A 15,133-nucleotide genomic window follows, 5' to 3' on the forward strand; every position below is an offset into this window, starting at 1 on the left:
CAACTGATGACGTATGCTCACACAAGACACTCAAAATAAGACTTAAAAATATGATGAATAACGAAAACATTTTTAAAATTTTAACCGCACGAGGAAGACTAACATTTCAATTAGTAATACATAAATAAGAATCCTTGAGAATTGCTCGTGGAGGTTACGATACATTTTAATTGGATTCTTTGATTTATGATTCTCATTGTAGATAAGCAGCTGTCGAAATTGATCGAAGTAGGGAAAGGAAACACAGAAGCTGAGCAGAGGAATATGAAACAGTTTATTTTGTGCTATTTTATGGTATCTTTTGGGTCAGCACTGACTGCATTAGGTCATGAAGCTGAGGAGGAATCATTGGAAGAAGGTAGGTGTAAAATATTTGAGTTCAGGAAACTACGTTATCATAATCAATGCCCGAAGATGCCGTGCCTAATCAAATGAACTCAGTTGATGAACAATGAGACTAATAGATAAAAACACGTTTGTTTTACAGTTCATTATCCAGGTATATCTTATTCGTTTCTAAATTTATTAATTCCAACAGCTGAATAAACTTAAATCCTTCGTAGATAACTGTTTCATGCACAGACTTTGGTCAAAAGGGAGGAGATGATTTATGGCTACATGGTTTTCGGCGACTCTCTAATACAAAGTCAAATATATCTTTTAGATGTTCCTATAATTATTTGGCAGCAGTTTTTTCATGCATATTCATCGGCCACCCGACTAGTTTCGTTTTCCAACTGAACTCCTGAATCAGGAACTGAGTCAAACTCATATCGCCAATTCAAAACTAGTCAAGCGATCTGATAATAATCGGCTAGTATAAAAAACGTACCCGATAAAACGAAAATCAGATTTACTTTCTTCACAGAGTATTAACTAAAAAATCAATAAACTAAATTCTTAATCATATTGAAACAGACAATTTCATCGAGAATGATGATGATGAGACCAAACTGCCGCCGTATGCCGACTGTTGGATGTCTCTCAACGCGGGAGATTTGTTTCAAGTTGTGGAGGAAATAGACGGTATATGAACTTTTCTACAAGATCAGACACACAACAAACTTATACTTCTACGACAGTGTAGTCACCAGTAGCAGATTTACCAGCAGGCTGAGTAGGATTGAGCCTAGGGTGGCAAATTTTAGAACGGATTTTTTTTTAACACAGATCAAAAAGATTTCTGGGTGACTGTTTTCTGCATTTTGTTTTCTGTTATTTCACAAGTATTCAACAAATTTTGCCGACCACTTTCTCTTCTAACTTATCATTTGTCATTGTACGTTCCGTGAATCCGTTTTATCTTCTTTATTGACTAGGACATGACAATTTGACAATTGTGGAGGCAAGGGTGGCAAAAGCTTTACAGCCTATATCTAAAATGTGTAAATCCGCCACTGGTAGTCACTATTCATTTACAATGGTTACATACACATGGATCGCGAGCACTCTAATGATATTAAGTATCGTTACAGAACGCTATTCAAAATCACGAATCAAGATTCAAGAGATGGTGCATACTAAGAACTTTGATGATACAATGTTGCAAGTATGTACTTTACAAGTATTCATGAAAGAAAAAACTTTTTAAAACTTCCTTATTAAGAAACGACTAAATTAATGTAATTTAGTCGTTTCTTAATGTTGACAAATAATGATTTAAAATAAAAGAATTTTTAAATCAGAAAAATTCATTATTCCAGTAGTAAGACAAGAAAGTATGCTAGCTCTCGTTCATTTGTTTTTCTTTGAAATCTTTTACAAGTAAATTATGGAATGATCAAAGAAATACCAGTTCATATTGTAGTACGAGTTTGGCGAGGTACCATTTGTACGTGTACTAATCGTGGTGTTCAATCAGGCGTTTTTAGGCACCGGTGGTGCTGCCATCAGGGAACTGTATCACACGCATTTCCACTTTCCTACGATCCCATCAGGGATCAACCTCGGAGGGTTCTGCATGCAGAGGATGCCTGAGTCTGTCCTGTAAGTGCCCAGAATTTCTATGAAGGACTTTCACAAAGTATAGCCATATAGGATGATTTTAACAAGTATTTAGTATTAACAGTAACTAAAAGAAAATTATGAAATACAGTGAGCGAAATATATAAGTTTAGAATTAAATTTATTTTCGAATTTAGGTTAAAAAGGCACAAAAAATCTTTAATAATATATGCTTACTGCGACATTAAAAAAAAAGACTTAAATCGTTTAATTTTAAAGAAGATTAAGAACTTAATGTCTCCTGAAAAACGACACTATAAAAGTTACTTAAAAGTTTATTCAAGCCATCCGCTCTTCTCGATCACTTAAGAAAATTTTACTTTTTTCTAATTTAACTTCAAAATGTATAGAAAGGAACTTCTAACATGAATTCGGTAACAGAGATGATAGTGTCGACTGTTTCGAGCAAGTTGCATAAAGAGATCCGACTCATCATACTCCCTACCCGCATTGACCTACATTTTTATCATCTAATACGTCTTGCCAAAATTCCAAGCTTACATATGTTATGTCTGTAATGGCATTGTATATGAATTCATGTCTTTGGGCAGAAATCCTTATGGTCTTTAATATTTCTCTTTTCAATACGATTACTCACAAGGATATTATTATCCTGAGGACATTAGCTGAGGTGTAACATTAATAAACTTCATAAATATTACATTTCTTAATAGGGTATTGAACAAAAAAAAGTCTGTTTAGTCTACAGATAGATTTCCGAAAAAAAATGAACAGATTTATACCTACATTACATGTATTATAAGATTAGTCAAACACCCTTGCTTCTCGCAATCAAATGTCCGTTCAGCTAGTCATACATTTTTTAGATTCTTCCACCGCATGAAGCTCCGAAACAACACTTATTTTCGCGTCGATAGTCTGACGAATGACTTGGGAAGGCTGGTAATGTACAGCAACCTGTCTCTGAATGACCTTCACCTGAAGGGCGCTTACGAACGTGCACTTACGGACAGAGACCCGTCCACACTCATCTATGCACCAACGTATGGAGAAGTGGAGTGAGTGCTTTCATATTTTACTCATTCTCATTTTCTAAGAGCATTGCAATAGTCTAACCATTAGAATACTCTTAATCTAGTCGATAACTGCATTCATCATACCCACCTTTGCCCAACTAAGCTGGGGTCGGCTTCTAGTGTAACCAGACGCAGCTAAGTAGCAGTGATTGCAAGGAGCGGCTTATCTGTTCCTAGTTCCTCAACGCAGTTAACCTTGGGAACATGATAGGTACCCCTTAGTAAGACTGGTTGTCACTTTCTGGCTACTAACTACCCGTAACGACTGGCAAATATGTGTAAATAACACCGCACCGAGACCCACAAATTAACGTGCCTTCCGAAACACGGCACGGACTACATCATAGGTCAAATTCATTCCTTTTTTATTTTTTATTTTTAAATACCTGTAATATAAACCAATAATATTGTATCGCACAATTCAGGATTCTTTTGAAAAACGTAAAATACGATCTTGAAGGAAGATACCGATTGGTTAAAGGCCGCCTTATGCTAGAATTGATATCCTCTGAGCTTAGAATGGACGACGTTTTGATGACGGTACGTACACAATAATACCTTTATATTATATAATCTTTATATGCATAACTTTTACCTATGTATTTAAATTTCATTGACTGATTAAAATCGTGCTGATTTCAGTACATGAACCAAGCGATAAAAAATCAAGCTGTGCGGATTTCAAAAGGGAACATAGGTGTGTGGAACGTCAACTATCTGTACTTTCATTTCTTTTGAGTTCTTTCTCATTGGTTAAACTACTTCGTGTATAATGAAGGCACAATTTGAGATGGTTTTAAAGAACTGACTTCAAAAAACTTTTAAAATACTATTTTCTAATTCCAGAAACGTTTATAAGCAGACTAAAACTTGATTTAGACAAGTGGATAAAAGACTACTTCAACGATTTCCTCATCTATGCTGAATTAGAAGGACTAAATGGACATTCGGGCAAATATATACATGAGCTTGAGTATGTTCACCGTACCATAATTTAGTAGTAAAACGTTTTCAACCCCAAAGGAATTATTAGAATGGACTGTTTTGTATCGGGTTTTATTCCTTCTGAAGTGATCAAGACGAAAGCGTTTAACTAAAAAATATTTTTGTGTGAAAATTTACAAAACTTTTTCTAAAATCCTAAACCTTGCGTGTGTTTAAGGAAATATGATAAGGAGAAAGCCGCTGCCTTGGAGAAGTACACAGATGAAGCTCTGATGAAGATCAGGGAGCGAATACGTGAGCTACATGCAGATGCCATTCGGGTTCCCGAGTTTACTTTCAAAACGGTTCATGGTTTGGTACGTCTTATGTCTGGAACTATATTAGGCTGGCTTCACAGCTCTTCAGGAGACTAATATGGGCCGGTTTTTTAATGTTCTAACCCAGTCTAAGTTGACCCCGTACACCGTTCTGGGTGCAATCATTTCAGAGCAATGCTAGCGCTGACGATAAGGTCTTTCGTAAATAGCCGGCACATACGGATCTTCCAGGCTTTGAAACAGTCTGAACTTCTTACTGATACTCCTAACATGCAGCTATGTATATGCTCATATCTTTTCAAAATATTTTCAGCAAATTAAATTGTACGACGGTGTGCTTCGAGGTCTGGACAGCATATACAGGCGATCTGTGGCCACTGGCATCAAGAAAGGGGCGATTCGAAAAGTTGACACTATAGTCGGCTTCAGTAAACTTAAGGTGCAATTATTTGATATTATACTAACTTGCAAATCCATGTTTGTCCAGATCTTTTCATAAAAGTACAGATAATTCAACTCTTGAGTGCGTGCTATTAACAGTGATTACTTGCTATTGAAGGTTTTTTGTGTGACGGTCGACGTCACTGTATCCAACACCAAAAAAGGTTACCCACACATTGCGGCATGCGCAAGGATGCGTTGAACTATCTGTATTAAGTATCTTTTAAGTTTTAGTCAATGGTTATCTTGATAAGAAAGTATTCAGCACAGAATATAATCTTCCGATACGAGAAAACCATAGCGGTTTCTTTTGAGATTAACTCAATTGGTCGTATAATACGAGTGTTTTTAGGTGGTGTACAAATACGAAGCTGTCATCCCGACTGGAGTGCCTCCCCTAACTGGCGTGATGACGCTCTCAGCCAACGAGCTCACGGCACATCTTTCCCTATCTCTGGTCAATAACCCTGAATCAATCGATTTGGACATCAACTTCCTCGAACAAATGAAGTAATACTTTAACCCATAAATAATTTCACACTAATTATAAGTCTGTGTTTTCCATACAGATTATGTTCTGATAAATATTGAAATGTAGTAAGAACAAACTGTTTTAGGACTCTTTTATAGCAATTTTGCTTGAAGGGTAAAACTAGTTGTCTTTAGTTCAATTGAATAATGATCTTAAGTCAACGAAGTTAAAAACAACACTTAAGACAAGGCATGTACAGATCCTTTTACTTAAGCTGCAAGTTCTCATTTTGCTTTTGTGGGACTTTTATCCTCTTTCAATTTTGTAGGCCAGAGTCCCTAACAGTGGAAGGAGCAGCAAACATAATGATTTCAAATTTCAAACATTTGCTGGAGCATCAAATTGTTGCCATAATGGGGAACACCTTGATTCATGGAGTATCAATGCTCAGGTCGCTACCAAGATGCGGTAAGGATATCTTACATGCAACCTCTTATACATACATACTTTGACTTGGCAAGCCATAATTATATATTAGTCACAAATCAGTAACTGCCCATCTGGTTTCCACCAATCCCCAAAGGTATGAATGAATGCATAATATGTTTCTCTGCATCAGGCGTGCATTACAGGGAACCATATTCGGTGCTATGGATGTGATCCCAATAAAAAGCGGAAAGGCCGACGGTATTACGTAGGCCTCCGAAGGATTGCAATGCATTGCCATACACCGATATAACAGCGCAGATGACGTAGCATGGCGGTTCAGGTTTAGTCAGTCAGACACTGACACTACCCGACCTACCCGTTCCCGCCCTCTTGGATTCACCCGCCTTACAAAAAAGGCGTGCTTTGCAAAATTTTTCAAATACTGTATTTGTAATGAATGAGGCTCCATATTGTATAAGCTCCATATCTACTACCATGCGTTTGTTATTTATGCTTACAAATTCTTTCTGCTCATATACTTACTCTTATTTTTCAGAACCTTTCTTAGATGGTATTCTACCAAAAGTTAAAACTACTACGAAAAAGCCAATTAGCGTCCAGGAATACGGTACGACAAGCGAAGAAGACGAATTAATATCTTCGGAGATAACGCCGACATCGGAAAGTGCAGAGAATCCTTCTAATTCCGATGGAATATCAAACAAACTAACCATACTTGACAAAAAAATAATTGCAAAAAAGAAACTTGACAAGATTAAAATTTCTAAATATAGAACAACTAAACCTTTCTAAAAGTGTCTCTATAAAATATATTTTTTTTGATAAATGTGTTATAAAAACCAAATATGAGGCATTTATAGTTTTTTTTTATATCCAATGCTTTTTCATAGATGGCTCGCTAGTGCGGTTGTTATTGATGATCGGAGGATACGGAGCTTTGTATTTACAAAAAAAAAACACAGAGAGGAAAGAAGAAGAAAATATGGTTAAAATCGCCAATGCCATAGTAGGTTTTATTGGAGGTAGTCTATAACTGCAACAATACATGCGTAATCCATAAAACTGGTCCAACTTTAAAAAATGCTGATGTACTGGAAACTCACTAATTACCACAGCCCTATTAGGAGAAAACTAGCATAAATACTAGGCCTTTAAAAAACGGCGTCTTATAACAACTAACCAAAGAACCACTGCATTTAATGGGAACTATCAACTAAACTGGTCATACATTGTAGTCGATTTATCATGTAATTTTGACATTGATGTACGAAGTTGCAACACTGAACAACACAACAATTTCCTGTCAGCTGTCATTCGCACGACAGCTGCAATATGTTTCATTTTTCGTGATACTGATATTTATTTAAAGAAACTAAATTTCGTAATTATTATATCCTTAAAGTAATGTATTTCACAAAATGTCTGAAGAAGAAACTGTTGATATAGATCAAGAACTCGACGATCTCTTGACTAAAGTTCAACCGAACTTACAAGATGTTATTAAAAGGGTAAATAAACTTCATTTTGGTGCAGTCTTTATTTGATGTTTTTAGTCCGGTGCTATATCTTATTGATTAATTGTAGAGTTTTACGAACGTGGCCTTGCAGCAGACGAAAAATGGTGAACAAATTAAAGCAGACTCTCTGGGGGACACGTCTTACTTCGCCAAAAATACACAAGTGTAAATATATCTGACTTATTTTGCTTTTTACTCGTATTATAGACTCTATCTGCCTCTAAGACGTTGCACTGATTTTTGTTGTAACATAAAATGGATAGCATACATATTCATATGTAAAGTGTATAATATGATTACATATCTATCACTAAAAAAAGTGTTTTAATATTCTTATTCAATCTTAGTCTTTAATTGATAAAAAATATATATTTCAATAAACTAATCACTATTATTATTTCCAGTAACCTCTCAAAATTGGAGCTTGTGAAACCTCCGACATTCCACATGCAAGTAATATCGCTGGACCTCAAGTCCATGAGTCTTGCGTTACGATGTTCTCTAGGAGAAGTCAATGTTAAAGGACTGTACAGTGCATTTAATGAAAACCTCTATAATCTCATACCTGTTTTAGCGGAAGGACATGTTTTGTGAGTACAACCTTTTAATCTATTCAAAATGTTCATAACAGATGTATTAAATGAATAGGCTGATATATCTTTTCTGAATCATCATTCAGGTCTGTGCGTAGGATGGCATGTAAGGTAATTGAAATATATTGTTAATTTTGTAATTATGCAGTCTTTTTAACTAATTATATAAATTGCTCACTGATGATTCTCCATTTGATCTTAATTGGTTTCTTAAAGAATATAATAATTAATGTTATTAATTGGATGTGCATTGTGCTAGCACTGGCCTCTAGTAAACCAGTTTATAGCTAAAAAACCCACCTAATTGATTTGTATTTATTTTTCTACTGCACTAATCTGGAAATGTTTCAAATTTTTGTAATTTTATTTTAGAATATCATTATCAAACATGATCGCAGATGTGAAGGTCGGTCTGGTACTGGAAGATGATGCATTCTCATTCATAAACCCTGGGATTGAGTTCATACATGATGAAGTACTTGTTAAGGTAAATTACTTTTATACTGAACACTAAGATTTTCAAGATTAAACTGTGCTTTCTTTATTTTTCTGAATTGTGTTTCAACCCTGAGCACTCTTAATCATTCTTTATCCTTTTTCTGTTTGAGTAGTGTATGTCATTGGCACGACAGCAGTCTAATATTTAAATTGGAGGATCATATGGAACCCATTTGAGCCTATCTGCCTTACATCTTAACCTATTAATCATTTCCCTGTCCCATAATTCATATTATGAACATTCCTATTATTTAACTATTGTGCCTATTCAACATCAACATAGTTGTTAACCAGTCTCTAAGTCATCTAAAGAATCATATCAGATCGCCCACATACAAGAAAACTCTTATTTATCTCAACCCTGACATGTTCTACTGCAAAATAATGGCCTACTTAACTAAAGCACCTAACTTGTTACCTACGTTTTATTTAACTCTCTGTAAAATAACTTAGGCATTTAACCTTTACTGCAAGTAAATGCAGTTAAAGCAATAAAATATCCTTATCTGTTACCATAGTTGCATAAGCAAGTTTGAAATGAAAACATGTAATAAACTTGAAAACATTACTCAGTACATGTTTACACAATTTTCAGGGTTTCTTGCATTTAGTTATACATTCGATTCGTTAATTTATTGTTAAAAATTAAAATATCCTCAAAATGTTGTTATGTTAGCCAAATGTACAATTTGTTTCATCATCATCATCATCATCTCAGCCTATAGCAGTCCACTGCTGGACATAGGCCTCTCCATAATTTCTCCAGCGCGACCGGTTACAATTTCTTTACTTTTTAATAAATGTAGTGGTTGCTCTACTATATTGATGGTTGCCGTGCTCAACTGACCATGGCAACCATCAATACAGTAGGGTAATGGAGATTTGAGATCGCGGTCAAGGTGGTCAACTTAACCAATGACCATGAGTATTTTTTTCTATCTCCGAATAAATATTTTTTATCACTTAGCATTTAAGTTGGTATTATGATTATATTCAAAACCTTTTAGTCTAACAACATTTATTGATAAAAAATATTACTTTTCAGCTATCATGGCCCTCTCCTCAGAAGAATGGTGGATACGAATTTGCTACAACGGAACAGTTGGCAAAACATATAGGTAAGGATATGAATAGATTTCAATTTAGTTCATATCCGAAAGAAAAAAAATACGTATAGTCCTAAAAATAGTAGTAGAAAAGTATAAAAGTAGGTTTTTTGCATAGATTAATCTTATTATCGAATCAGAGCTATCTGAAAAGAAAATGGCCAGTCGTTGCAAAATAACCCTACATAGGTGTTAATGCACAGCAGCTGCGAAACACTTACAAGCCTTTATAAACCGACATTCGAATCTCAATTTACGTTAACCTTTATTATTACCAAAGTATTACTTGTATACTATGCTTCTATGTACATATACATATATCATGTGTATAGTAAATGTGACTAAGTATTGTATCCGCATGTCGGCACAGTTGACGTGTTAATCCATTCCAAACACAATTTTAGGAGTTTTTAATTTGTCAGGTAAAACACCTGTCAACCAGATTTGTGTAAACAAGATTGTATATTCAAGCAAATGCTTATAATTAAGATTATCTTGTGCCAAAGAGACAAAACAAAACATATCTACACTACACAATTTTCTACACAAAGTAAAATTTCCATTAGTTGTTGGGGAACAAAATGACATCAGATATATTTAACAGATCGTCTTAAATGTTACAAGGCCTAAATTGATTTCATCCAGTCAAAACAAAAACATTCTTATTGACCTACACAAAAGGTTGTTTTTAAGACTTGTTAATTATTCTACTTTTAACACAAAATTTCCTTAAATTGTGAAAACCAGTTTTGTGTCAGTATTTTCTACGCTACATTTGTATGGTAATTGATCGTTATCGCGTTACACGCTTGATAAGTCACCTAACATTACACGTTAATGGTTCTGGCTGATAACGACTGTTGCGAAACACCTTGAGGCTTTTAGTCATTATCTTTAGGTGGTGACGTAGGCTTTTCTACGTCACCACGCGATTATAATTACTAAAAGACATTCAGTATTGCTTTATCTAGAATGAAAAACGAATGCTCCTTATATTCCGAATTCTATATAGGTTGCTGGTTTCCAACCACCTTCCCTCTCCCCTCTATTCTTATTAACCAACCTTGAATAAACCTAATGTATGGACCAATCAGAGAAAATGTAGCTAGATTGGACTGACACAGTGAGGTAGTAAAAAAAAATCTGCACTTAGTAAAAGTATAAATGCGTAAAACCAGATATAAATCTTTATTATTACACTCTGTATTATTCATGCTTCATTAAAAGCAAAACTAACAGGATTACCAGCCACATGAATGACCTTAACTATTTATATACAAAATATGTAAAGAGGGTTTACTGCCATGTCTTCAGGTAATAATGTCATGGTTGTGGAAGTATGACGCGGCATCTCTTTACCACACCCAATCCATATCAGATACAATTTCACTTTAAGACGTGCCGGTAGGCCCCCAGTACTTTTGGCTGTTTTCTTAGTACGTAAACTTCAAAATAGAATTATCAAAAACTCTCTTATGCAATCTTTATTCTTATTATTCTATATTTTCAGATGATCTTCCCCTAACCGCGGCGGTATCTTTGCCCCTATACGCACTATTGCGTGAGAAGCTACAGCGCCATCTAGCGCTCGTACTGCGGCAAGCGACCAGTGTGTCAGAAGTCATGTGCTGCAATCCTTCGTTGATGGAAGCTTACAGGTAATATATGACAAAGAAGAAAATAGAAGATTAGTCTTATAAAAGCTAAGTACAAGAAAAAGGTCTGGGGATATTTTAGGCTAGCAATAGTAATGCTATTGCCAATGCTAATGCCCAGTTTGTATTCCCATAAAGTCACCAAGAGAATCTTTTGTGTTTGAGAGAGACTGTCTTTTTTTTATGTTTGCTATAATTCGATACAGCAGTAACAATTGAAAAGAAGGGAAACCCATTACATACTCTCCGCCTATCGCAATAAGACCCATTTTCCTTGCATTGAGACGTCAATGACTTATGTGATAACAATTTCCAGCGGTATGATTGACACGTTAGCCCAGAACGGCAACAAAGTGGTGGACATGATCCTGATCAACATGCGCCGCACGCTGCTGCAGAACTGCCGCGAGGTTCTACAGCTGCCACCGCTACACGCCACCTTCATACACAAGGTAAACACGATTAATCTTATATATAAATTCTACTATAAAGTCACTATAAAAATCCAAAGTAATTTAATTCCTATATCATTTCTTATACGGTCCTAATTACTTAAGCTTTATACTTCTATATTGGATCACGTCTATATGTTTCTTTCTCGTTTTGAAAGCTATAGATAGAAGTGGCATGTCACAGAAAAGAAAAAGGTATCGTGTGAATTCAAAGGTACTATTTTACATTTGAATTATTTGTGTGGTGAATTCAAAAAATGTTTAAGAAAAACTTGTCACTTGAAACTCCGAGGGTTACGTACAAATAGGCTAAAACATTGCTTGACCTCGTCTTTTTCTTAATCTGAATTCACAACCGCGGTAAGAAAAAATGTCTGTGTAGGAACCTTTTCATCCAAACACACATTACTAGTTTTACCTGAATGCGTTGTTTCAGATAGGGTCGTTATCGTTCATAGGCAAGTTCGAGACGGATACGGGATGGGTGAAGAACCTGGCGACTATCAACAGGATCAGTGATGTCAGCGTGACCCGGCCAGACCCCATGAAGACCAGCTTTCAAGTTACCTTGAGGATAAAGGATTTACAAGTGAGTCACTATCTGGACCGTTGTCTGACCAAAACGTACCTTGTGAGTGTGACCTTTTTACAATTTGGTTCTATGCATTTTCACATCATATCAATGTAACCATGCACTGTACACATTCGTACGTCTATAAAATTGTTCTTGTGTGCAGATCGGCTATGACGAGTACCGTATCCGCGCGATGGGCGTGTCGTGCGGCGGTCGCGCGGCGGCCTCGCTGCAGCGACACGCGCTGCACGTGGCGCTCAGCGTCGGCCTCACGCGCTGGGAGCCCTACGCGCAGCTCGACCATCTGCGCGTGCAGCAGCTAGAGTGAGTCGGCCCATTCATTACAGAGATTACTGTATACACAGTCGAACATCATGCTGTTTATCAATGTGTTGTTAAATTTTGAGGATTTTTGTGAGGAAATGAATAAATAAGTATGAATGTTATATACGAACTACATGAACGTACGAAAGTACAGAGTTTATGAATAAATATTTATCATACAATTTTTTTTACAAATCTTGTTGTTATTATATACAGCCCTACAAGACAAACTTATTGCAATACTTCCCCCTCCCTCTCAGCTGCTCGGACCTGCACGTGACGGGGCTGGGCCCGCTGAGCGGCGCGGCGGGGCTGGTGTCGGCGTGGCTGCGCGGCGCGGGCTGCGCGCTGGCGGCGCCCGCGCTGGCCGCGCAGCTGCAGCGGGACCTGCACGCCGCGCTCGCGGACCTGCCGCTCTGGGACCTGCTGCACGCCAAGCACTGACCCCACACGCCCGGCGGTATCACACGCTGCACTATCTGAACGACAATAGGGATGATGACGTCTTGCAGTTTATTGTATAATAATGGATACCCCGCAAACATAAATTAACGAAATGAAATTTACGCGTGACGTCACGATTGAGTATAAATTTTAACATATTATTATCGTTACGCCACAAGCTCGCAAACTGAAAAGCAGTTAATCTTTTCCCATTTTAGTTTATCTGAAAAAGGAAAAATATTTGTCCAATCATCACCCCTATTATTATTTTGGCATTTCGTAAATTTTAACTTTGTTCCGTTCAACGGTACGGATCTCCGTAGATGATTTTGCTTCAGATGAAAGGAAGTATCAGCAACTAAAACTCAAATAAATTATAGCAATATTTTTCTATCTCATACATTGAAAACTTTACATAAGATTTTCTGTCTATAAAATACCATAAAGCAATCGCAATTAAGCAATACTGTGTGCTAGGTGCTAAAAGATAATCTTTTGATTAGAACATTACAGGTAAAATTTATTAACTTAGCTCCCCACGGTATCACACACTGCCTTCCGACGTCTGCATTTTGTTTCTCGATATTAAAAGACTTAAATGTTACCACGCTGTAGCTAGTAAATGCTGTACATTATTTTATGGAAATAACGTGTAAAACGAACGTGAAATCACATGGGTTTATTTCTGTATAAAAATCCTTTTCTTTGCTGATTAGGTGAATATTCGACATTCGCTTAATTATATGATTCATGCGAATGTTTGAAGAAACGCAAACGACCCAGATTGCTGTTCTTAAAGTCAGAGTGAACAGCGAACTGTTTGAAATTTAGACAAAACCTTTATATTTATTTACTGACTTATTAACACTTTATCAGCACTTATTTCCGTTTTTTCCTTAATTTACCTTCTCCCATATATTTCTATATAATTTGCTTTAATGCTTATTTTACATATTAATCTCAAAATAACGTTTAAAGTTATGGAACTAGCCTTGAAGGAGTAGTCATAAAGTGTTGTGTGTACGTTGTGTTATGGTACTATAATTACGAATTAAAGTATACATAAGTAGTATCAATACTGGTGTTGTATTTAAATAAGTTTTTTTTTCTAAATTATCACCTTCAGGTGTCCTTATACCATTTGGACTGCGATTCACATTAAGAAAGTATTTGATTGATGAAGAATTCAGTAGTTTCTGGTTGTTATAACACCAAACGCCGTCCGTTTCACCAAAAGCAATATAATAAACTCTAAGATTGTGTATCGACTGATTTTATTATTGTATGTAATTTTCAATGCTGCAATTTTGTTATTTTTTTCTTTAATAATGATATTTTTTATTTCATTTGCGATATTAAATTAGTAAAATTTTCGATTCGATTTATTAAGTACACGAAGAGTAAGCAATAATATTTTATCTTTTTCTTATTTTTTATTTGGTTTTCATTTGACTATTGTAAATAAATGACAATCATTTGATTTGTTATATTTTGATGAACATTTACTTATTTGAGAAATATATTTTGTACGTTTAATTCTTACGATATTAATTTGATATGGTTACTTTAATTAATGTGTGTATATGAGTTGTTTTAGAAAATATATTGTTGTATCTATTAGATTCGTCATGGATAAGATAAAAATATAACATGTATAAATTGACACAGGTAAAAAGAACTCGAACAGCGTCAGTGGAGGGTAATAATTATTTTTTGAACGGCGTATAGTAATGACCAATGATAGCATCAAATGTCGTTTGGCGAACCAATGACGTTATAGTAAAATTAATTGACACCAATGTTGTCATAAACAGACGTACTACTCTTGTCATTGTCCTTCTTTTGCTCATGTACTAAGCAGATAGGACGCCCATAGTTCTTTTTACATGCGTCAACTTGGAACTTTTAAATTACTTGAATCATCTAAGTACATGATTGTATAATGTTTCGCTTTTGTAAGCAGAAACGTATTGGTTGTGTTGAGTGTGCCTTCCGACAACAGAGACTGTTATCATTCGTATTTAAACTATACAAGTTGTTAAATAAAATGTTTCTATAAATTATTAATTTTTGTTTTCCTTTTCAAACTCTTATGGTGTCCTATCGCCACGTCTTAAGTTAACATTAGTTCAGGTGTGGAAGAAAGATGCCTCTCTACTCTACATCGATCGCGAAGTCGCGAAAGATCACAGATCTTCAGAAAAACGGGAGGCCTTTGCCCAGCACCGTGGGCTCTCAAAGGGCTCTAAAAAACGAATAATATTGAAGGCTAAAGAAATACAAAATAATAATAAATATTTTACT

The 15,133-nt window shown here is 35.7% G+C and overlaps 2 protein-coding genes across 2 annotated transcripts; both read left to right on the forward strand.

Annotated features, from left to right (window-relative positions):
• The first annotated feature begins 291 nt into the window (after positions 1-291).
• Positions 292-6,416, forward strand: LOC113502056. The gene is made up of 12 exons (XM_026883435.1): positions 292-358; positions 919-1,026; positions 1,476-1,549; positions 1,808-1,986; positions 2,832-3,023; positions 3,467-3,581; positions 3,684-3,760; positions 3,844-3,980; positions 4,188-4,320; positions 4,595-4,742; positions 5,097-5,254; positions 5,545-6,416. The coding sequence occupies exons 1-12, from the start codon at positions 292-294 to the stop codon at positions 5,726-5,728; spliced, it is 1,572 nt and encodes a 523-aa protein (XP_026739236.1). The 3' UTR covers positions 5,729-6,416.
• A 541-nt stretch (positions 6,417-6,957) lies between these two features.
• Positions 6,958-14,892, forward strand: LOC113501902. The gene is made up of 10 exons (XM_026883211.1): positions 6,958-7,174; positions 7,251-7,348; positions 7,588-7,773; positions 8,149-8,263; positions 9,320-9,392; positions 10,891-11,038; positions 11,352-11,487; positions 11,924-12,076; positions 12,225-12,385; positions 12,646-14,892. The coding sequence occupies exons 1-10, from the start codon at positions 7,085-7,087 to the stop codon at positions 12,827-12,829; spliced, it is 1,344 nt and encodes a 447-aa protein (XP_026739012.1). The 5' UTR covers positions 6,958-7,084; the 3' UTR covers positions 12,830-14,892.
• The last annotated feature ends 241 nt before the right edge of the window (positions 14,893-15,133 follow it).

This window comes from Trichoplusia ni, chromosome 16, assembly GCF_003590095.1.
Source record: "Trichoplusia ni isolate ovarian cell line Hi5 chromosome 16, tn1, whole genome shotgun sequence".
Taxonomy (NCBI): domain Eukaryota; kingdom Metazoa; phylum Arthropoda; class Insecta; order Lepidoptera; family Noctuidae; genus Trichoplusia; species Trichoplusia ni.

Coding starts and splice junctions, on each gene's coding strand:
- LOC113502056 (XM_026883435.1), top strand. CDS start 292: ATGGTATCTTTTGGGTCAGCACTGACTGCATTAGGTCATGAAGCTGAG. Junction 4,321..4,594: donor ATTCGGGTTCCCGAGTTTAC/TTTCAAAACGGT, acceptor TGTATATGCTCA/TATCTTTTCAAAATATTTTC. Junction 4,743..5,096: donor TCGGCTTCAGTAAACTTAAG/GTGCAATTATTT, acceptor GAGTGTTTTTAG/GTGGTGTACAAATACGAAGC.
- LOC113501902 (XM_026883211.1), top strand. CDS start 7,085: ATGTCTGAAGAAGAAACTGTTGATATAGATCAAGAACTCGACGATCTC. Junction 7,349..7,587: donor TTCGCCAAAAATACACAAGT/GTAAATATATCT, acceptor TATTATTTCCAG/TAACCTCTCAAAATTGGAGC. Junction 12,077..12,224: donor TGAGGATAAAGGATTTACAA/GTGAGTCACTAT, acceptor TCTTGTGTGCAG/ATCGGCTATGACGAGTACCG.